The 24,461-nt window shown below is 40.3% G+C and overlaps 1 protein-coding gene across 1 annotated transcript in view; it reads right to left on the reverse strand.

The window, feature by feature from the left end:
• Nucleotides 1-9,940, reverse strand: part of LOC146977398 (matrix metalloproteinase-17-like) — an 88,182-nt gene extending 78,242 nt beyond the window's left edge. Inside the window, exon 1 of the mRNA XM_085793633.1 lies at nt 9,456-9,940. Coding sequence (XP_085649759.1) covers nt 9,456-9,593 — 138 coding nt within the window. The 5' untranslated portion in view covers nt 9,594-9,940. The remainder of the gene's footprint in view (nt 1-9,455) is intronic.
• Between the last annotated feature and the right edge of the window lie 14,521 nt (nt 9,941-24,461).

Below are 24,461 nucleotides of genomic sequence, written 5' to 3' on the forward strand. Positions count from 1 at the left end.
GAACATGCAAGCAGCACAACTCCAGAAACCACCATAATTACAAGATCTGGTCAGTCCTTTGAGGAGCATTGGCAAACCAAACCTTGATCTGGTATATGACTAGAGGGGGACGGGATGCCTCAGTTAAAATAGGATGACCACATGGAGTCAATTTGGGGGGGGTTTCTACATGGGGAGCCCGAGAAAGAGCCAGCATGCTTTTTAACCCATATTTACAGTAAGTCATGAAACCACAAAGAGCCGATGGGATCTGGGAGGATCAGATGCTGCTGAGGAAAAACTGTTTGGTCTTATAAGCTCGCTTATGTTTGGGCCAAAACTCTCTATAAGATAAACAAGACTAAGACAGAAAAAGCTGAATTCACAAACCCATTATTTTTGTCAGATTTATAAAGCCATACATATGCATGATTCTCAAAATCTCAAACCATTGTGAAACTTGCACAGACCTGATTTCCACTCCCACAGTTTGCCATAGATGGATGTACATGCCTCCGAGCAGTGGTTTGCATATGAAATACCTCTATCTGTTCCTCTAGTCTCTCAATGAAATATGTTTTCAAAGAATTGCATTGGCTAAGGTTTCAATCAGCACCAGAGCTGGAATCTTTATATATACACACAGTATACGGCTGTAGCGGTACACCCACAAAACTCCCTAATTCATGATGGCGCAATGACCAGTACAAGCTGCACTTTGACAGTTTATTTTCCTGACCTTGAAACTCACTTTGTCCGTTCGTGCCAAGCACAGCACATGCAACATGAGTGAATGGAGAGGGGCATACTGTACAGGTGGGAGGGCAGTGCAGAACAAGTCACAGGGAATGATGAAAAATCTGTCTTGGACATTAGACTGAGAACAGATATCTCACAGGCTCACACACACTTTTGCTGCAGTCAATCCACTGCAAGGTTTTGATTTTGTCTTCACAGTCTAAATACTTGCAGCAATTGTGCTGTTATAAAGGAATAATAAATCAAATGTGAATGAAAAGTCCTTCCCTTGGTATCTTTAGTAGACTGCAGCTTTGTACTGTTTGAGACTCCTCTCCTTCTCTACATCTACTCCCTGCAGCCACTGAATTGAGTAGCACAGGTGTGTTGATACATTTGCCTCTAATTTGAGAACTGTCATACCAGTGTACAGTGCAGTGTAGTATGTGCAAAGCCTGCACGATATCAGCATAATGAACGATGTACAATGACACTGTTTATTAATTTATTAATGAAATTTGCTGCGGGATTGAGGGTAACTTAAATATCCGACTTGAATAACACGTGGAGCAACTTCGCTTTTATAGTTTACTGAATTGAGAAACACACATTTGAGGATAGTTGACTTGTATCATCAGAACAGACATGCCATGTGATTTTCAGCCTCCTCTTCATATTTAATAGTCTACTCTGCCAAATTTATTTCAAATTAAGTTGCCAGCCCCACCCCCCCAATCGAACCATGTATTGACCTGTATTAGGTCTGAAATCGAGATACGAATCAAATTGTGATTTTATCATTACAGGCTTACTAGCAGTGTAACTTATCGTGCACACTGATGTAAATGGTTCTGCATAGGGCTGACCAATTATCTTATTTTCATTGGTTAGATCTTGTGCATAGCACACCAGGCTACAACAGAATAACGTCTTGCATCTCTTGTCGTTCTGTATTCTGCCTTTTTATATGCAAGGTCGTCTGATTGCCTGGACTCGCCGACCATTTATGTGTGTGATGTGACACACAGGAGCGTTGTGAGTGAAACAGCAGCTGATGCAAACAGATAATCATTACATCTTTTTTTCTTTTTTATCTACATGCACTGCTGCACCTACATGAGCTAAAAAAACTGGTGTGCCTGGAGGTGCCCACACCATCAACCTGCCAAACACGTAACACTTTTGTGCAGGTTGTCGTGCTTGAAATACAGTCCACAGTGCCATTATTTCAATTATTCATCAATTTTGTGGTGGTAATAATGTGTCTCAGTCGACATCATAATATGTCAGGAAGGTGATGATTTTGTCTCTCACGGCTGAATCAAAATAGAATTTAGTGTTTTACAATAGAGGATAAAGGGAGAAGCACCTGAACACAGGGAGATGATGAAATAGTGTAAAACACAACTCTTCAAAGAATAAGCTTAGCCTGAACACATGGTCTTAACTCTCAGTATGTATTCTGCCTTTTTATACCTATTAATGTGTGTGAAATAATGTCAGCAAGGTTTTTTTTGTGTAAGCAACCTGACTTCTAGTTTTCTTGCAAGTGCTAATGTTTCTTAAGAACTCAAACTGCTTCAAGATCACACTGACAGTATGTGGCCAAGGTTTTACTTCATTGCTATATTCTCTTCTACTCAACATGAGAGTCATCTTCAGTCAATCAAGTGTGGGACACATGCTGTCAAACTTCATCTCGAAACCAATGCATTGTCATCGCCTGAAAAAGTCACGCCGAACTCTTTGCAGCTGCCACGTTATCAGTCCCGCACCGCCATGCTACAGTGGCGCCCAATGAGGTGTCAGGCCTCTGGAGAATTTTGTTGGATTGGTTTCTGAGGAAATCATAAACTCCTCAGTTCTTCTCAAAAACTTGCAAGTCTCAGGAGAACTTTTAGGTATAACAAGGCTGAAGTGACAGATTGGATAAGAGCTGAGTGAATGACTGGCTCCCCTCTCCTCTTCACTTACTGTCAATCCATGTAGAGATATACAATCTCTCCAACATTCAAGTCCTCTCACATATGACATTGTTCCTGAAATAATCTCGCTGCCCTGAATACGGGTCCCACGATGCATTTCTACAGACAGAGGGTCACACTGCTTGATGGAAGTGGGGCAGCGGTGCTAAAAGTATCCTAATGATCCCGGCTGAGAGTGCAATAAGAGATTTACATGAAAACCAGCATCACAGTGTTTTTTTCTGGTGTGATTTAACATTCTTGCATGTCGCCTAACTATTTCTAACAATCAGTCCTCTTTATTTACAGTAGCATTATGTCTTCTCCCGACCTATAGCCATTTCACTGCCACAAACCCTACGTTGTACTTTCTCTTGACTGTCACTGTTTGCAGTTTTCTCTTTGAGCCCCCCTCTATCCCTCGCCCGCAGGGTCTAATCAGAAGAAGCATGATGTGTGGTAGAAAGAAAGCCTCCTACGAGAAGTGCAGGAAAGGAAATGGAGGAAGAGAGGCTCAAGGGACTGAATATAATGCCAATGAAATGCACACAAATTGCAGGGAAACACTGCGCTACCGTGCGTGGTGGTAATGATGACGGCCAGAGTGGTTGTATGAGAACCGGGGCTTGGACATTAAATTACTTCACAATTACATTTTTCAGATCAAACACTGAATTATGGTTTATTAAAATTATTAAAATTAACATTCCCCAACTTGTAATCCACACTAAAAGCTCCTGAACCATTGTTGAGATGATTAATGGCACTTGAACAAAATGAGTTGGGATTCAAACCAAAGCACGAGTGGATGTTATTGCAGGAGCGTGTTTGAAAATGGGATTTTGTTTGAGCGCTGAATGCTCTTTGAGTCATTGTTATGGTTCTCTTAAGAACACAAGCTGCACTTAAATTATTGACCTAATTACTGAACACTGAATATTATGGATATTCATAAGCCCTATCTACAACCATGAAAAATAAATAACTCAAAGGGGATTGAAATATTGCATCTGAATTTATCAGAAAAGGCAACACTGGCTCTGGTCGTAATAAAACAAATGAAACAGTTCCGCTCCTGACTGCTGGGTGTAAGTTTCCTCCCTGTCTTTATGTTTGTTTTTTCGCTCCTTGATGCAATTTCAAGACCTGATAAGAAGTCATCATTTCTGATATCTAAAAGGGTGGGGGGGGGCAGTTGTCAGTGACTGGTGAAGGCATGGGAGCAGCCGAAGGGGAGCGCCTACCGCTGCAGTGAAATTGGTGCCAGATGGTGTTCACATTGAAGAAATTAAATGGCAAAATGAAAGTGAGGAAGGGGCTGGTGGGGTATAGTCGTCCTCCCGGGCGCACACGACTCGCACAGCCGCAATGTTTTAGGATCATTACTCAAATGTGTAATGGTTGTGTTTCTTTAATGAACAAAGCTCCACAGGTGGCTGAGTATACAGTAATTTAGGTAATTTATCACATGCTAATCTGGTCAGCTCCCTCTTGCTTATCAAAAGGGAAGCCCTGATTAGTCAGGTGAGCAGCTCCTTTGGGAAACTCAGCAGTTCTGTTTCAGTGGAGAGAGCATGCTCACGAGAAGCATAATATGATGAGGAGAAAACACGGGGCCTATTAGATTTTAGTCGTTATGACTCAGTTCCCCCAAGTGCTGAAATTGCACTATGCAGTAGTATATCAAGCCAGAGAGCAGCAAAGCTATGAATACTTGTGATCTGTGCTCCAGTGTGCGGTTCACTTCAGTTGTGGTTGTTGTACGAAGACACATGCCGTATGTAAGATTCACAATCTCTACTAAATGCCAAGTGATGGAGAGTTGCAGCTATGAAGTGTAATGGTTCTCAGTTGGAGCAATGATAGAGATCAGAAGATTGTTTTGTGATTGTACGCGTTTATGTGTGTGTGTTTTCTACTTTTTGTGTGTGTGTGTGTGTTTTCTACTTTTTTTGTGTGTGTGTTTCAAGTTGAGTGGATAGCAGTTGAGATCAGACTCGCGCTGGCAAACATCCACCCACACACACACACACGCACGCGCACACACACACGAATACATATAGCCATGGTGGAGAGAAAACAATCATTTGATCCTATCTGTACTTTACAGCCTTTCCAGTGGCACAGAATGATGCTCTCAGTGTGTCCTCTGGCTCCCTGGGGACATGAAATCAGTCATTGGCCAACTAATCATCATTGGGGCTGTCTGCACTGACACTCTCTGTCTGTCTGTGTGTCGTGACTCGTGATGCACTTGGATTTCACTGTTTCGATAAATTGTCTTTGCTATCAGTGATCAAACATAAGAATCTCTGTTGTTACAATGAATAAAGCCGAAGAAGAAAACTTTTTGTCTCTCTATTATTTGTGAACAGCGGGTGCCTACATTTAATTTTCCCCCTTTATTAGGTACATTCTCTACAAAGAGACACTGCAGTGAGGACTATTCTGATCATGGTTTCCCCATTAACATATTCTCTCCAGCTTATACAATAAGCGATCAGATATTTTAGTGGAAGATGTACTGTATGAATATGAACTGAACTTTTGCTATCTGGCCCCTCCTCCCCCTTGATCTCAAAAGTGACAGAGTCGCACGCGGCCTCTGAAGAGCAGGCAGGAGGAGCAGGAGGACACCCGTTCCCTGAAGCTTTAGGAGCTTCAACAAAGAGATCTCTTTTCTCTGCCTCCTCTTGAGGAAAGACGAAAGAGTCTGTATTTCTTGGGAGCCCCAAAAAAAAGAAAAAGTGGAAAAGTGAGACCTGTCCTGGAGCTGCAGGCACAGCACAAAGATCATTCCTCATGCTTCCTCGTAAGAACTGGTCAAGCTGGGCGACTGGTACAAAATGATAAACTTGAAAGGCACTTTCATGTCTTTGTGGTTTCTAGGCACAGGAAGTTCCAACATTTTGCCTTCACAGCAAGTTACTTTTCAGATTTCTATGTGTGGGCACACTGAGAGAAACACTTGGTTGCAAGGGGGATTCTACCGTCATGTAAACAGCGTCATCGAAGATGTGGCCCACGAAGCATCATCGCAGATCATTTTTAGGCGTACAAAGCCACGTTTTGGTGAAGGGCTGATGTGAGGAACCGTCTGAACACACCAGAGGGACGGCAGAGAAGTGGAACAAACAACGATAATGTTTTTTTGAGGTTTTGAAGTGTCAATGTTTGTATCCGACATTTCCTCCCAACAGTAAAAAACCATCACTGAATTTGCTCCACTTGGAAACTCCAAATATGTTTCAGCCATGACACGTACAGACGGCCAGTATTTGAAGATTTAAAGGGATAGTTCAACATTTTGGCAAATTGGCCCATTGCCATAATCCCTATAGTCTTAGAAGTAGGTTCATTGCCTTTAATTGTCGGTGCAAGCTATTTTTAGAATGGCGGAGCAGAGCCGCAAGCTGCTCACAGCTACGCAACTGAGGCTAGTGTCATTTCTTGGTTTCCCTCATCAAACTCACAATCCAACAACTCGAAAACGCTCTCGTGGACAAGTTGTGACCTGCACATTCACCACGCTATGAGATAATAACAGAACGTTACGAGATAGAGCTGTTTTCGAGGCAAATGCAGAGACTGCTTGCCGAAAAACTGCCCCCGATCCATTATTATCTCATAGCGTGGTGCATGTGCAGGTCACAACTTGTCCACGAGAGCGTTTTGGAGTTTGATGTTTGTTTGATTGTGTATTTGATGAGTTTGATGAGGGAAACCAAGAAATCCCATGAGCCTCCGTAGCGTAGCTCTGAGCAGCTCGCGTCTCTGCTCCGCCGTTCTAAAAATAGCTTGCACTGACAATTAAAGGTAAAGAACCTACTCCTAAAACTACTACTACTCCTATAGGGATTATGGCAATGGGCCAATTTGCCAAAATGTTGAACTATCCCTTTAAGATTCTGGTTCAGATATAGGCAACAGATAACAAACCGGAAATTTTCATTTGTAGATCCACTAAAAAAACTATATTTTTCTTTGTTTTGGTCCGAAGTGTGTCACATCCAACACAAAGACACTTTTGGCAGATTATTAAGAATAAAATATTAACACTATAAAGTCAAAGAATTCTTGGATTCTTAAGAAAAAATACTACTTATGCTATAAAAACTGCATTAGCTGGAGCAAATCATCTATTAGGTGCAATTCCATGGAACAATGTGGACATTTTTGGTTGTGCATTCATCACTGGAGCTGGCAGTGTTGCTTTGCGTTTACCGGCCACACAAAGTGGGGCGAGGCACCACAACAAGAGTAATGGCCCTCAGACTACAAGCTTCACAGAGGCTGCAGGACAACTTTGGACTGTATGTATCATACAGCTCTATCTGAAAATACAGGAAAGCATCCACCTTGAGTATTATTTCCTCTGCCATGGTAAAGTAGAAGAAAATTGCTGCTCTTACAACAGCTTTTCATGCGGCAATACTGCAGTGTTTGTTGTGTCAGAGTTCCCCCCAATAAAAAAGTTTGTGGTTAAGTTACTGGAGGAAACTATCTACAATAGTTTAAAAAAAATACAGTATCAGGATAAGTCAACTGAAATGCATTCATGTGCTTTCATAACTTTGAAGACTACAACTAAAGTAGAGTGATAATACCCTGTAACAACCATTGGCTGCGATCAGAGTTCAGCATCCAACAGAGTATAACTACAGACAAACCGTTTAATTTTTGTCTTTTGCTTAATGCTCAATACGATTTAATGATCCTCAACCTTACTGATTCGTTTCTCTATTGTGTTGAATGTCATCCATTTGAAATGCAAAGTGAAAAGAGAAGCAACACAACTGATACGACACAATAGACAGCAACTACTCCCTTGGGTTGAAAATGATGAGCTGAATTCCAGTTATTTTCTTCCAAAATAGTTCGATGAAGCTGGGAAACATACGGTTAGTGCTCAGAGGTAGCGCCGGGGTATTGTATATGAAATTAAAATACAACAAAACAAGAAATTAAAGTCCAAGGATGGGAGAGCTAATTCTGTTAAGCTTTGTTTGAAACTGAAAACCACACAGCGAGGAAGAAGTGTGTACTGGTCCTGATGAAAACCCTGTCAGATGCAGCCCAACTGACCTTTTGGAAAACCAGAAAAAATTGATTCAGAGCTAAGATGCAACAGACCATGTCCTGTTGTCAGGCTTGTTGGCATCCACCTCAGCATCGAGTCTGGGTATTTCACACTGATAAAAAAAAACAAATGATTTAGGCATGGTGGGTTTGTTGTGTACGCTGTTCTGTTTAAAGACTGTCTTCTTAGGTTGTGCCACTTCTGAACAGAGTGAAAGCCTACATCAATTTCATGTGTTTAAGTTCAAACTCTCCCCCACACACGGTCTTAGTTTGATTACAAATTATGGCTTACGCAAGCTGACAATCAATGTGTTTTGTGCGCAATATGTGTCAGAACATGGCGAGACAAAAGGAAAAAGACAGACACATCAGTTCAAGGTGAAAGGCAAACCTGAAGCAAAAAGAATAAATAAAGAAATAGAAAGTGATCAATTCAACAGAAATGTAATCCCCCCGTGCAGATTTCAGAAAGAGTTTGAGCGCAGCGTGAAGACAGAAGCAGAGAGACAGAAGTTGGGATGAGCAGGAAAACAACAAACGGATGTTGCCCTGAGGAGTGAGTCCGGACAAAAAAAAAACGCAGCTCTAATGGGCTTGAGATTCTGAAGATGATAATTAGCTTTTAAAAGCCAAGAAATTAATCTTCTCTAATATTTACAGCCAACATTCACAATGTATTATCGTGAAATACAAGCCATATCACGTCAGCTCATTTACAGCTCTTGGTTTTTTGTGCGCCTGGCTCCTTTAACCTCAGTCTGGACTACATGATATATGTGTGATGATGATGATGGCGATGTATTGCCACTGACCACTTTACAGTCTGCCTGGCTCTCAAAAGGCTTGCTTCATTACTCATGCAAAACATAAACTAAAAAATGGAAAACATTATATAAAATTCAGTGTTAATGAGACGGTTTGGGAGTGTTTTGTTACATGGCCAAAAAAAAAAGGGTTTTTCTCCCCCATTAGCAGTCACATGACAAATTGATTCATTTATGCTTTGGATGGTGAAGTTGCTTGTTTTTAATGAATGCATTTAGTTGGATTTGCTGCTCAAACATAAACTACATGATCCTCTAGCCTATTTAAAAGACATCCATCGTCTGAACTTGGTCTTTGAAAAGCTTAAATGACAAAATATCCTATAAAGCCTCATGGATTTAGTCTGTCCCAGTGAGCCCCAGTTGCCTTATTAGCACAGGATATGTACTATGTCAGCACACTGAGGAGGAGGTCGATAGGATGTCAATGGAAATCCCCTCACATGCATTTATTTATTGGAGGCTATTTTACTCTTATTAATTCTTTCTTTTTGAAAGAAATTACATTATCTTTACACATGGATAAGCTCCTCCATTTTTTCTTTTTTTTTGTCATGCATAGTGCTGTGGCACTCTGCCTCATTCACTGGACTGCAGAGCGGTGTTAACATTCAGAGCAAGTATTAGACGAAGACTGCACTACACTTGCTCTTTTCCTGGACGTTCAAGAGTAGCCCAAGTAGGACAGGAGAGGAGACCTGGCAACCCTACTGCCCCCCCGGTATGTTTGGGTGTGACAGAGGGGGGGGACACACATACACACACGCGCCACCCCAGGTTCACTGGTGTAAGCAGGTGGGGAAAAAAAACTTCCAAGCCCCCCTCCCTTTTCCCCCCGTAAGCAGGTAGAAAAGGGTAGAAAACTTACCACCCCCATGTCCAGCTGCTCGGTCGTCAGGGAAGGAGCCGCTCCAGTCACTGGTAAAAACCACAATATCGGCACCAGCAGCAGCAGCATCTCCGGAGAAATATTCCTCATCCACTTGTGAAGAACCAGAGAAACCATGATGCCCTATGACAGGCTGCTCCTGCAGGGCTCAGACACCGACCCCGACAGCTGCATCCACGGGATAAATCACACGCCGACGCTCCGGTAAAATTTGCCCGAGTGGTCTTCTACCTCACTGTTGAGCGCAAACACATAAAACACATTAAAACTGACGCAGGTAAAAACACTTAAGACCATGAGGGCAGTTTCTTTCCCCCCCCGCAAAACTACACTGACAACTTACAGGTGAGTGCTCATGGTCACAGATAAACTGTGTATGTTCTGGTCTTATATCAAGTCTATCTGAGGCTAAATCCCCTGGAGCGAGAAGCTCCAGCTCCTCTGTCGGTGCTTGTGTCTCGAGCTCTGACTGACTGGAAGCAGCTGTGTGCGGTTGTGTCGCGAGCAGCAAAGATCAGCCGCAAGCCCGCCACAATCGCCTGTTCCACTTCCGGACACAATTCCCAAAATAAAAGTCTCTCGGCTGGACTTTAAACTAATGATTCAGTCGCAATGAAACTTAACCGGTCGGAGATTTAAGTGCCTACCTATTATTGTAATATAACGGATTAAGCCTCCACGCATAGCACTGCAATTTATTATTGATTATTAACATTTTGAATGCTATAATAACAAATAATGGAATTATTCAGTTTTAAGAGTTAAGGCTACAACATTAGACCAAAGCCACTTGAGAATATTGTATAGGCTATTTCATTATACTGTTTTGTTTTGTTTTTTATTGCTTTGTATGTTATTGTTTTCTCTTCTTTTTCCTCATTGGTGATTGCTGCTGCAATGCTGAAAGTTTCTCAGTCATGAAACCGATAAAAGAATATCTTATCTATATTATACTAAATATATTTTACATCAGATTGTGATTATCTGTACCAACCATGCCACCTTTGGCATGGACTAAAGGACTAAATGAATCAATTACTGTAATCAATTTAAATTAAATTCAACAATTTGAATTGTCAGCTGAATTAAACACCATCAACTTAACGGCTAGACTGTATTCATGGTTGTGCATTTTGCATTGATCCAGAAATTTTACTGGGTTTACTATAGAAGTTTCATTACCATGTGGTTTTTTTTTTTATAAAATAACACTGTGCTTAATTGTATCCAAACCCACAATGTGAAGATGTGTAAGACTAACTCATTTGATCTGTAAGACCAAGGATTTCTATCCTTTTAAATAAAATATTTCAGTGCTGTCACAGAAAATGTACCCTAAACTTCCCACTCTGCTCCTCTGTGAATCTGAGATCCTGCTTTTATTAGGGCCCGAGCGGCGACTGCAAGTCGCCCAGCGAAAGCCCTATTGTAATTGCTCTGTTTATTATTATTCTTTCTTTCTTTCATTCTTTTTCTCTCAAAAGGATCGCATTTTTGGAGGCTTCAACATGCCCCAAAACGCGTAAATTTTGGCATGCACATCAGGACTGGCGAAAAATTTGATATTTTAAAGTCGTTGGAAATGGGCGTGGCCAAATGGCTAAATAGCGCCCCCTAGAAAATTTCAAAACATCAGCCCCGCCTTTGTGTGTCACCTAGACGAATGAAATTTAATGGGTTTATAGAACATGGCAAGACACACAAAAAAGCCTCTTAATGTCATGGTGAAATCACAACAGGAAGTCGGCCATTTTGATTTGAATTTTTGACCTGTTTGATCTAACTTCTCCTACAGATTTTGTCCGATTGACTTCAAATTGGCTAGAGACCACCGAGATGCCACTCTGATCAAAAGTTGTGCTCCGCAGGTCTCTAGGTCAAAGGGCGTGGCTTCTGGGGCCTTGAGGATTTTGGCGACTTTTCGTTTGCTCGCCATTTCACCTTCAAACAGCTCTAACGCCCACATACTTTATCCGATCAACTTCAAACTTGCTGGACATGATGACGGCTCCGCCCTGAACGTCCCGATATATTAATTTCCTACGTCACTCATAGCGCCCCCCTGGTGGTAACAGGAAGTGGCCAGGTTTTACCTTAACGTGTACTGATGCCACATAGTTGACCCCATCAACTTCATTCCACTTCTAAAACATGCAGACTAAGGTGGTGAAGCTCCATCATGAACGCTGTGAAGCTACGAGTAATGGCGTCCGTGTGGCGACGCGGCGACCATTCCTCGCCATTAAAATACGTTTGCCTTTATGATGGCTTTAATGAACTCGTATCAACATGAAAATTGGTACACAGGTCCAGGGTCACGACCTCAACGTCTCCATATGCTCGTAGGCGATCTCACTCATGTCGCCCCCTAGTGGAAACAGGAAGTGGCATATTTTACATCAACATTGTCCGATTTCCTCCAAACTTCACATGTGTGATGAGGGACTGACCCTGAACACACCTGCACGCATCCCATTACTGCCCCCTAGTGGATGAACCATTAACTGCTCATAACTCCCTCATGCTTTGTCCGATTCACTCCAAACTTCACAAGAGTGATGAGGGGCCGCCCCTGAACGCACCCCCCTACAACTGCTTAGCGCCACCTGGTGGATGAACAAAACATTGCAGCCCCGACATGCCTCAGGCCCCGCGGTCGCATGTGTGAGCGAGGGCCCGTCATCGCCGCTTGCGGCTTTAATTTTGAAATTAGATTCTCAAACTTCCAGTATGTTGCCACTTCTTCTCTGACTTTATTTAAACAGCTGTGAGAGAATTTGAATTAGGCTTGAGGCGCCTTTTATTTGATCTCTTTGGCCTTTAATCATGATTCATGCAAAATATAAATCAGTTAATCAGGGTAATTAAAGAATGGTCATGTTGTTACAGTAGTAATATGATCTAATATGATTTTGGAAAATGCACTGGATGACACATCAATGCTAAATAACTGCTTCTTCTGCTGACTAATAATACTGCTTTCATAAGCTGTTTACTCTCACCCAAACAGTTTTGCTAAGTAATTTCGGTGGAGTTTTGTTTCCTCGATATGACTCACTGACAGACATGATTGCCATGCCTAAGGTTAAACAAACATCCTAAAATCCTCATTTAAATTAAATGAAGTCAAAGGAAGCCTTGGGACGTTAACAACAAGCAATTACATTTTATTTTCTCAGTTTGAAAAATAGTGCATCATGTTATGACAAGCAAGACTCTTGAACTGGAAGAAACAAGTTCAAGCCCTCAATACAGCAATTATCCACCCTCATGAAATGTCCTCCACCTGAACTGAATCCTTATTAGATATAGTGGCGCTGACCTAAAGATGACCCTGCACCGGTGCACTCAGATGTCTCCGTGGAGGCTATACACGTAAAAAGAACATTTTCCAGTGAAAATTCCAAACGGTGTCAAAAAATTATCGCTAACGCTGTTGAGTCAACGTTAACTGCCTCCACAACATCAAGGTGAATTATTATTTTAAATCTTGGATCACAACACATGCAACTCGGTGTCCACCCACCTGCAGGCGCCCACATGTAAGCATCTTAACTATTCTGTGCCTGCTTTGATAGACAGCCTCCTTAACCTTACTGAACTGTCACTAATGATTCACAGCTCTCCATTATAATACCACAGCCTCATGGCTAGACTGCAAAGAAATGCATAATGAGTGCATGGGCAGGAGCACCCACATATACAAATTAAGCTTATCCAATTGATCTGCTGAAACTATTACATTTCCATATCAAATAGTTTTCTGTGTAATATTTAACAGATATGTCATTATTTCCCCTGCCAGGTTAGACAGGTTTTGTGACTGTTAGTGACATTACAGTCCCAGGGGTCCCATAATGGGCTGGGGAAACACTTGAAATGCATTGACATCCAATTAAATGCAAATATTGGCAGGAGTTTGCTTCTGTAGGTGGAGAAAGTGCACAGTTCTCTTTGTACCCCTCATTTCGCTCCTATACAAAAGAAAAAAAACACACCAGAGAAAAGCACAAAATTTGCTGAACTGCTGAGATAATCTGCATGAAAACATTACAGTGAGGAGAACAATGCATCAAACCGCCCCGTCAGCCCACTCTTTGCTTACGCTGCAGAGGGATTAATTCAATTATTGGTATAAATTATGTTGGTAATTATCAGAATTCGCCAGATAATCCAGAAAGAGTTTATGATCAATCAGTCGATCAATCAGCCCATTCCACAAAAAGGGTATACGCGCATGCATTCTTCATTTACTGGGCCCATTACTTATTCTTATCCATTACAGCAGTCATTCATCACTGGTCCAGAGAAGAAAGACAAGAAAAATATGTCCTTTGCTCAGCAGCATTACGTTCTGCTGTCTCAACTGACAAAACCGGCATAAAGAAGCTTCAGTCATTCGGTTTTATATTAACAGGCGGTTAAAACATCCATTTACTCATCTCAGTCTGTGGTGCACATTTTACCTGGAGTGTTTCCACATCTTCAGACGATTTCCCCGAGAAATTTTACTCATTTACTTCGGTCAGATCGTATAATTACAGGAAAGCTCGTTGCCCAGAGTGGACGTGGACTGAATTGAGTTTGTTGGATGCTAATGTAATACAATCAGATCAAATGTTTATTAATAAAGCATGTGATGGTTGATCTCTTGCTTTCTGTACCATCAAACCATATGAAACCGTGTGATTGTTTTTGTCTGGTTTAGTTGGATGTGTGCAGTTATTGAAACAGTGTTTGCTTGTAATGGTTAATACCATAATTCCCAGCTAATGTATTTTGCATTCACACTGTCAGCTCTACTTAATGTACTATCCCATTAGTCAAGTTAACATTGTGATGTTAAAAACCAACACATCATTCATTAATCTCTTTATCTTATCTATGCTGTGTGCATGTGTGTGTTCAACTTTTAGTTGTGATGTGCATCTCACAAACATTGATAAAAATTCAGACTCATCTCTTTTCTTATGTTGGTGAGGATTAATTGAAATAACCTTGAAGGAAAAAAAAAAACCCAGCAGAGTATCCAATATCATGATGTTTTGCCTCACCTTGTTGTGTGTGTAAACAGCTGTAGCTGAATGAAAATGCCCAAGTCTAACTAACAGCTTTAATGGTTTGTTCATTGTTTAAATGATGGAAAGACACTAAAATACATTGTGTGCAAAGCTTCTTATTGTCTCGAATCCTCCCCCCTAGCTGCTGCTTGTGGTGCAAACAATAAAGGAGCATCACAAAAGACTCAATAAGCAAACAATTAAGAGATTGCAAAAAGAAAACTGGAATGAAAATGAATCAGGTTAAATGTTTATAAAGGATGTTTGTGCAGTGTCATGTTCAACCAACACAAGGAGACACTGCAGTAATAAGTAAAGCAACGTCAGCTCCCTAAACCCATCAACAGATAACTGTTTTAGGTGAAACCTATTTGAATGTACCAGAAATTATACTCTGGGCCTCTATGGAACCAGGAACTTTACTCTTGTGCCAGATTTGTATCCAGAGGGAGGTGTTTCAAAGGAGATTAAATATGAAAACTGATTTGGTTTGAAGATTGGCTGTAAGATGTGCAAACTGTTCTAAAAGATTAGGGGCTTTAATTGCAAATGTGGTATCACTCTTTTGGGAAATGAAAGGAGACAATATTGGCAGATTTTAAATGTTATGACTAATGGCAGCAGTATCCATCCATTGCAGATAAAGAGGACAAAAGAGAAAGGTAGTCATTTGTTAGTGATTGACTCTGTGACAGCAATTTATACAGAGGCACTGATGGGCGGGGCACTCATATCAACTTTGTGTCAAAATATACATGTTCATGACAGTGTAATTTCTCTTAGCTCATAAATATTTAACTACAATACTTTAAATTATTATTATTTAAACTAGCTATCATTCAAGTAGGTTGTGCAATTTGGCCTGACTTTCTGATTTTTCTCACACACCTTACAGTACAGTAAAGTATGGTACACCACAATGCACATGCACTTAGATGTGTGGCAGTACTTCTTGAAAGGCTTTCCCCACTAATCTCCAGAAAGCAATGCATACTATCTTATACAACTTTTCTTTTTCAAAAGCAGTGTGTATTTTATGTCACAATACTGAGCACATTCCACAGCTTTATTTACCTCTTTATTGTTGTATAACAGCGAGTGAAAGAATACATGTTTTCATAGAAAAGGTCCTCTTGAGTTGTTCAAAAATGCAATTTTTCTCCTCTACAAAACAAGCACAGGGCATTAGGAAACAAAAAAAAGACACACAGAATGTATTCCTCCCAGGATGCATTGGGCAGGATGAAGAAAAACACCCTGAGGTTGTTGGTCCATCATGTGTCAAAGAGAAACTCAGTTTTGATAAATGCAAATCCAACATCTGTCACCCTGGAGAAGTTTGAATGAGGAGAACTTTGCCATTCAGCAAATACATTTATGTAAAAATGGATGGACTTTTTTACTTTCAACTTAAAGTGCTCCTCAATCAATGAGAGGAATAGATAAGTGATAAATGTTACATGGTGAAAAGGCCAGACAGTAAGTCAGATCCGTTGGTCAAGGATTAATGTTGTATGTGCTGAGAATCTGTTATGTATAATTTCCAGTTGTCAGTACTTGTTGTCCGTACAATAAATATATATATAAAAAAACCCACTCCTTTACAGAAAAGCTGAAATTATGCAGGGCTACAGAAGCGCCACTTCACAGTGTGGAGAACTGTACTCCTCTTAAAGTAAGGGCCTCGTTTTAAAAGCCCCTCTAGAGCTGCATTCCACCACAAAATTGCTTTGCGTGTGTTATTGTGATGAGTGTGTGTGCATCTGTGTGCCTTCGAACAAGATTTGAGTTACAGTACTGTACCTCTTATAGTCGCTGTACGTCCATTAACATAATGATAAAGCATTATTCTTTCTACTAGCACTTGGAGCCTTTATCTATATCCTTGTCCCCTGGAAATACCAGGGTATCTATTCAAGTCATACAAGGACAGCCATTTTTAAAATCTCCTCCTCTGGGATCAATAAAGTCTGTGTAATATTTTATAAGGGACAAACCCCTTGGATTTATTCATCATGCTAAAACAAAGGCATTTTGATTAATACCTGCGGAAGAATTAAATTTTTTTTTACCCTGGATATTCCTTTATAAAATGAAATTCATGGTGATTGTGTATCAGAAAAGTTAGAGATTTGCAGATTAAAGCACTTTGTTTTTCTGAGAGAAAGGTTATAATGATCAGATTGATACAACTCCCATATCTGTTCATTAAATGTGAAGCTGGAGGCAACAGATAGGTTGAGACTAGTGGGGAAACATCTCACCTGGATCTGTCCAAAGATAACAACATCTAAAGCTGATGTATCTTTTATACTATCCTACAAAAATTAAGTCTGCTCTGATGTTGCTGAGCAAACAGCACAAGTTCTAACCAAGAAATAAACATATTCATAATGACCTATAATCCTGTAACTTTTGTGTCTTTTCAGAGATCAACCAAAAACAGATCTAGTGTGTTAACTGGCTTCCAGTCTTTTGCTAATAAGATAACAGTGTGATGCCAGCTAAGCAGAAAACAGCTGAAGCCGCACATGCTAATTTGAATAACTGTGACATCAGCTATAAACCCTTTTCATGCTGTTATTATCACATCAATAGGCATCAAAATCTACCTGAAGTTCTGTTTCTGTGAAGGTGGTTGTATAGACTGGACTAGGGTGACATGAAAACCCCACACAGGACTGAACCCACTCTTCTGAAATCTTTTCAAACGGCCAGCCAGAGATGCTGCTGCTCTCCTCCCACTGACTGACAATCCAAAAAAGAAGTTTTTTTATTTTTTATTTTTTTTTAAAGTTAAAGTGAGAAAGTCAGTAAAGTTGGCATCACTGTCCTCTGGTCCTGGCTTCATATTTAATTTATGAGAACGATATTAATCTAACTTCTGGCAGGAAAGCAAATGAGCAACCATTCCCTTAAATACTCCCATAAAAAAACCCATTCATACTGACAGAGAAGTTACATTTCCAAGACCTTCAACAGATGATGCATCACAAATAAACATTCTCCATAACGTAAAGCCAGATGGAAGAAATATGTGTTCAACGCTTATACCTAGAGAAACAGGTTTCCCTCCCTGTCCTCTAAAGATTGTTTCTGTTACTGTCAGTGTTACGGCAGCTGAAGCAGCCCCCACACTTGCTCCCACCTTGTTACAGTGACTGCTCTAATAGAAAACGTGCTCTGTGTTAAGAACTTGTTCGTCTCATCGGTAGGACCTCAGCATGAGCCATCAGTGAGAGTCATCAATGATTTAGATCAACAGCGCTCTCCTCGCTCCTTAACAGGATCCGCAGGTGTGCTGGCACTATCATTCATCACTGAAACATTATCAATTCTCCTCCAGTTTTCCTACAGTAGCGCTACAAGCACCGGCCCTTCCTTCACTCCATTCTCTCTCTCTCTTTCTCCCTGCCATTCCTAACAATGTGCAGCATCTTTTTGTCAATGGGATTCACCGCCTGTTTAATTGTTATGCTGAGCAGTGTAATTAATGATCTGTAATGGAAATGATTTTTCTTTTCTTCTGTTTAATTGGGGACAGTAGATACATAAAAGGTTGGAGAACATGAGAATGTTCAGCTGCTCTAAAAGCTTTGCTCAGACAGAAGTGGATTTTTGCCATGTCATATTTGGAAAATGTCACTGATGGACCATTGATAATTCAAAGGCCAATTCATGTATAAACGTGACTACAAGGCTCCACATGGGCCTACTGTATGGGGAAATACATGTGTATCATATGTAATTTGTGACAGCGTGGACTGTAGGTATAGCAAGTGCACCAACTGTGCCAGCTCCGCATACAAAATGGACATGAGGATGGTTTCAACCAGTTTCTCAACATTATGTTCCTCTGAATGCACACACTACAGTAGACTGTGAAGCCATACACCCACCATTTGTGACAATGACTTCACAACTGTGATTTCCCCAGACAGGAGATCTCACAGAAACTCACGTAATCAAACGTAAAACAAATATGCAGCGAAAGACAAAAAAAGGAGAAAAAGCTGTATGGGTGAAATCCTGGCTGAGAAGACATGCTTGTACACATACAATGCAAATGCAGCAACTGGTTGATGACACTTCCTGGTCCACTGTTTAGTGTAGCCAGCCCAAGACTGTGCACAATATGATTTATTTTTCTTACCTTCTCTTGTTCTTCTCTTCTACGTCTTGTGGTGCTTTATCACCTCCGCCTGGAATGAAGTGTGGAAAGTCAAACACAGACCTCAGCTATGACTCAAACTATGTGACCAGCAAAAGGTCTGTTAACACGGAAAGTGTTTTACGCATTAACGGTGAATTTTCTTTCATTCATTCAACCCGAGATTGCATCCGTGATTTTTTATTGCTGTGCGGAAATGGTGTCTTTTGTCAGAATTTGTCAATTGTTATTTCTGTACACAGAAGACTTCATTTCATCTGCATTGGTCACCATTTTCCTGTCACTTTCTTCCTTTAATGTAGCTAGATAGCTGCTCTGGAAGATGTAGTCTCTGTTTTCAATACCACATTGGCTGACTGTGTTGTCAGCTGGCAGTAAACAGCTGTCAGTGGGCACAACACTCAATCTATTTGAATCACTGAACAAATCTAAGATGTGGGCGGAAATTCAGAGGTCTGGTTCCATGCTCAGGAATGGGAAAGGTGTGACAGTATCTCCACAATGACCCAAACCTCTGAATAGACCTGGCAAGTAGCCTACAATATTTTTTGAAGCGGTAATGGAATTTGAAAAATACATTTCTTAAGGTACTAAAATCTGATTTCCTGTTTCCATTTCAAAGCAGCATAAAATGTAAAGCTAAGATACACAGACCACCAGCTCTGAGCCAGGTAGATAGTCGGCCAGCTCCTGCAGCAAGGATAAGTGGGATGTGGTGGTTCAGCCTGACTTCCTGTGCAGTGACAGTCCATTAGGTTTAGTGTCTGGAATTTCAGATTGTTACCCTCTCATCCTTTGCTGAGAAGCTGCTACAGCCCAGGGAGGTGACCTGTGCCAGTGTGACCTGTTAAATATTGGGATTTCGCTGAGCTGCTGAGGATATGGTTAAACGTTTTTTGCCTTGTGAGCCTAAAGAGCTCCATTACAGGCTTCCGACTGTTTTAAAATGGAACCTCGCTTGTGCAGTGCAACTCTAGTTCTCTGAGCACAGGTGGACCTCTCTGTTCCCTGTTGTTCTGTGAGCTGAGAGAGACTTACATTTGGTCAGAGGGGCTAATCCCCAGCGGCTGAGCACGCACATGCAAATTTTCACTACGCAGAGATGGAAGAGATGAGTGGCCAAGCCTTAAGAGGCTTGTAAGCATGTGATCATGGAACTAATGTTACAGTGTGTGCTTATATTATTTTGCTTTCATGACATGCATATTGATCACAGAATGCATTTCCATTTGTTGTTAGTGGCAATAGTTACACGCTTGATTAAATGTGTGGCTACAGCCCAGTGGTAGCACAGCGTAATGAAATCTGACATCCTGGCTGAAAGAGGTCTGCATTCACACTGCCATAGAGAAAGAAAAAATCCCTAAAGTTTAATATAAACCATCTCTGTCCTTGTTTCCTTGAGTTTGAATGATTACCATCAGGAATGGGATATTTTAATGAGAGAGGTCAAGAGGTTGGAGAGCTACAAGTTGTATATATGCATCTTTCATTTTTGCCCCTATCCATGAGGCTGTAGTGTATATAATATCCAGCTGCTTGTACCTACCAGCTCTATGAAGGTGATTTCAGCCTCCAGAAATAAGAAAGTAAATAAACTGAGCTGTATCCACCAGCAAAGCAAACTGACAACTTTGTTTATTCAGGAGATTGCCCTTTGGTTGGCCATTACAAGGATCTGCAATGACTTGTAGTGCAAAACCTTCCGTATCTACTTTTATTTATTTGTTGTTGTCCTTTGTTTTTTCAAACTGTGATGCTGAAAATATGAGTTGTACGGTTTTCCAATACCACATGAAGTTTAACAATATCAAATCACCTCACTGTTTTACTCCACAGAGAGTCTTCTGTTTTTCTCATCTTCTTCAATCCCCTTGCCTAATTCTCAAAAATGCAATATTCGGTGGTATAGCTTCATATATTACAGCCGAGAAACACTATGTTATGTAATGTTATATTATGTTAGTATTACTGTAATTGGCAGCATAGGGCTTTACAGCCTTGGCTTACTTCATTGTGTATTTGTTTAGGTGCTGGGTGGTCTATTAAGCTTCATTTATCCAGTGCTATTAAGTGTCAACACAGGGAGGGCTGGTTAGCAGTAGCCTACTTGCTTTCCCCTCAGTTCGACATCACTGTGTCTTTGACAAATAAACAGCTGCACCATAGGGGCTGCAGCAAAGCAATGCATCATCGAGGCAATGGTCTAGTCACCTTGCCCTCCCTCCTTTCTGTATTCTTCTTTCATCCGCTCTTCACACATCCTGCTATTCCATTGCTGATGTCATTCCCACATTTTGTATTTGTCAGTGTGCACTGCATGCCTTTGAAGGCCTGCTGTGTCTCGCCTGCAAGACAATAAAAAACATTGACAACTCGTGTTTAGCAAGAAGAACAGTTCAAAGAAAAGATCAATCCTCGCTCATTTGCATAGTCTCTGTATGTGAGGCATTACCTAAGTGCTATTCTACAACCTAAGGAGTTTAACTGCTCCGAAAAGTATACAGATGAAGAAGAAGAATTGTTGGGATTTAGGCAAAACCATTTAAAAGAATATTTAAGACACAAAACCCTATGTTTTAATGAGTCTATTATTATTATTATGAGCAGAAAACTAAATACGTGGTCCCCTAAAAGGCTTCCTTATAAGTCATCATACATGGCTTTCTACACTAAAGTGCTTTCTCCCTTTCTATGGAACCGACAGAATTAGGCCATGGAAACACCCTAAGGAGTCCAATTAAAGACTCTAATATTAGCAAGTAACAGTAAAAACAGTGGGGTTAACAGCTATTTAGTTATCCAGCTTAATTACCAGCCTGCAGCTTATAGCAAGGCCTACAGAGCCGGGGGTTTGCACAATGACATGTTGAAAGACCTGTGATTCTATCATGTGCACTGTCCACAGATTTGGTTTAAATATTGCAAATAGATTAGCTATGTTTCCTTATTTTCTTTTAGGAAAGAGGGAAGTTACAATAAAAACAGAGGAAAACTAAATACAGGACAAGAGGGAGAGAGAATGAGTTACTTTAAGAGTGCCCATAAGGCATTGTCCATTACTTACTCAGAGGAATTTACAATGCCAAATGTTTTGGCTTTGACATTTTTGCAGGCTCTGTTAAAGGTTTGACATGTCCTCCGGGAGTTTAGCAGATGCTGATGTGGAGAAAAAAAAAGACCAGGAAGTTCTGGCATTACTGGCTGCAAGCTCTTAGCTACTGTATGTGCCCTTTTCCAAATCTACTGTATGAGACCTGCTGGAGTAACTTCCTTGAGGGATAATGGGACGGTCCTTAACTGCAATAAAATGTATCACAGCAGCTGCTAAAACAACTTGTTGTCCTTATGGAGGATTCTTGCCAAAACATTAAGACTCCAGTAGCAATATAGGTGTAAAGTACCTGTATCTACTACCACTAGTACTAGTACTACTAAACTACTGCTACTAATAAGAATAAGACTAATAACAATGAGATTATTAATAAAGTGATAATATGTGATAATGAATTGACAATACTATCACGTAAAAAGACTGAATGAAAATTAAATTATACATGTAAAATATGATACAATAACAAAAAAGCATAGAAAAAATAAATAAACTATCAAAAAGTTATAAAAATCTAATTAAAATGGCTATAATGGCTCATACAGCATTTAAAATAAGTTCATTACTGCATAAATAGAGAGCAACATGTCAGATCTAGTTAAAGGCTAATGTGAAATGCTCAGCTTAAAGCTTCCTTTTCAAAATAAAAAAGTCAGCTGCTTCTCTGATATCTAAAGACAGTATGTTCCCTATATTAGCTTTGAGCCATAATTGACAAAGGCTACACCCCCAATCTTCCTACAAACACTGCCATAGACCAGCAAAGGATGATTGCATTTTCTTTCTTTCTAAATAGTTAATCCAGGAGTTAGCAATGTATCTCCGTCCTGGTCCACAGGGCTTTGTATATAAAGAGGACGACCTCAAAATCAATTCTACAGAATGAAGGAATTCATTAATCACATTAATTAGTCTTGCATACATCCCATACCCCTTTAAGGAATTTATGTACCCTGTCTTTGCCTTTGTTATGAGTGTGATGCAGTAGTATTAATATTATGAATGAATGAAGCTGATAAGCATGCAGTGAAAATACAAGAATGTGTATCTCTTCGAAGCTCCTGGAAATGGGACCATTGTGCAGTAAAATCTTGAACAAAGTTCATGAATGTTAAACCTGCTGTGACCTGCTCCCACCTGAATATTAACACATTTCTAACTAATTGAAAGACAGGCAGCGACTTACAATGCAGTAATCACCAGATAAAATTCGCATGACACAATCTCTTGGCTATTTACTTCAATGACAAAGTATAAAAAGTCAGGTCTAGAAGCTAGCATTCACACCGTGCAAACCCCACAGCTGGAGATTAAATATACATTAGCAGCAAATGTCATCTAAGAAATTGATAACAGTGAAATATATTTAGCAGGCTTTAATAGTTACTTACCCTTGGTAGGACCACTTGACTTCTATGTTGATTAAATTGCATTGTTCTTGTTTATTTTTCAGCAACAAACTTCCACTCCAATCTGTAGGTGCAGTGTTGGCTTTTCAGGCCACTGCAGCATTGTACAATGATGAATACTTTGCAACATGGTGCATCATTCTGCTAGAAGCATCCAAAAGGAACACTGTGACCATGAAAGGATTAACCATGCTGACAATGCTGAGGTACACTGTGGCCCCAAAATGGTCCATATAGGTGTTCAGAGTCCAAGTATGTACAGAAACACCCCCACTCCCACAGAAACTATTTTTTTTAGAAAAGGCTTCAAACTTGGCCAGATATGTTCAACTGCTGCTGTAGAAAACCCACTTCAAATTTAAGATAGTTTAGTTATGTTTGCTCAGTTGTTTACCCCACGTGGTGTTCACTCATTAAAGGGCAGTATTTTTCAGTGTGAAGAGAACAAACTCCATGTTGGTCAAACTATAGTCTCACATTGCCAGACATGTCTCCACAATTTGTGTTAGCTCTGTGCCAACAGTGTAAGGTCTATAATATTTATTTAATATTACTTTAATATTGTAGGCTACCTATGGTATGAAGCATGTGTTTCTGGGGAACTATGCAAGTCTGGTCGCTTTTTTGCTGTTTTGCTGGACCCACCATCCACCCTGCAGGATATGGATTTGCTGTTTACCTGAAATCTGCTATATCTTTTCACAAACACTCAGAAAACAGTCAATTACAAGAGAGGCTCCGAGCTCATGGACTTGTTGTGATTATGGAGCTCCAGAGAAAACTGAAGTGCTGAGATTGATTTTGGTACTTAAAACTGCAAATGTACCTGTTTATGGATATCAATATTTAAAATGAAACACTGAAAAAGTGTAAAATGTGGAGCTTTTAAAGATAATGTCTGCAGTGGCATTTCTAAAAGTTTTAAGAAAAAATATTATTCTTGAGTTTTGGAGCAATTCCATTAATAAATTAAAGTCATATTTTAACCCTTTTCCTTCATTGAACACTTTATAAAAAACACATGCTCAGTGGATATACAAGGCACTTCCCCAACAACACTGGGTCTTGTTATTGATACGACTGTCACTTAAGAAATCTGTCATTCTGGTCTTTGAGATTCACCCCATGCACACACAAATAACCTGTCTTAACCTTTTCCCCGATTACTTATTCATATGAACACAGTTCAGATAAATGTGCCCTGCTCTGGGCTTTCTAAAATATTCCATTTCC

Source organism: Trachurus japonicus, chromosome 12, assembly GCF_045865225.1.
Source record: "Trachurus japonicus isolate A0001 chromosome 12, Traja_1.0".
Classification (NCBI taxonomy): Eukaryota; Metazoa; Chordata; class Actinopteri; order Carangiformes; family Carangidae; genus Trachurus; species Trachurus japonicus.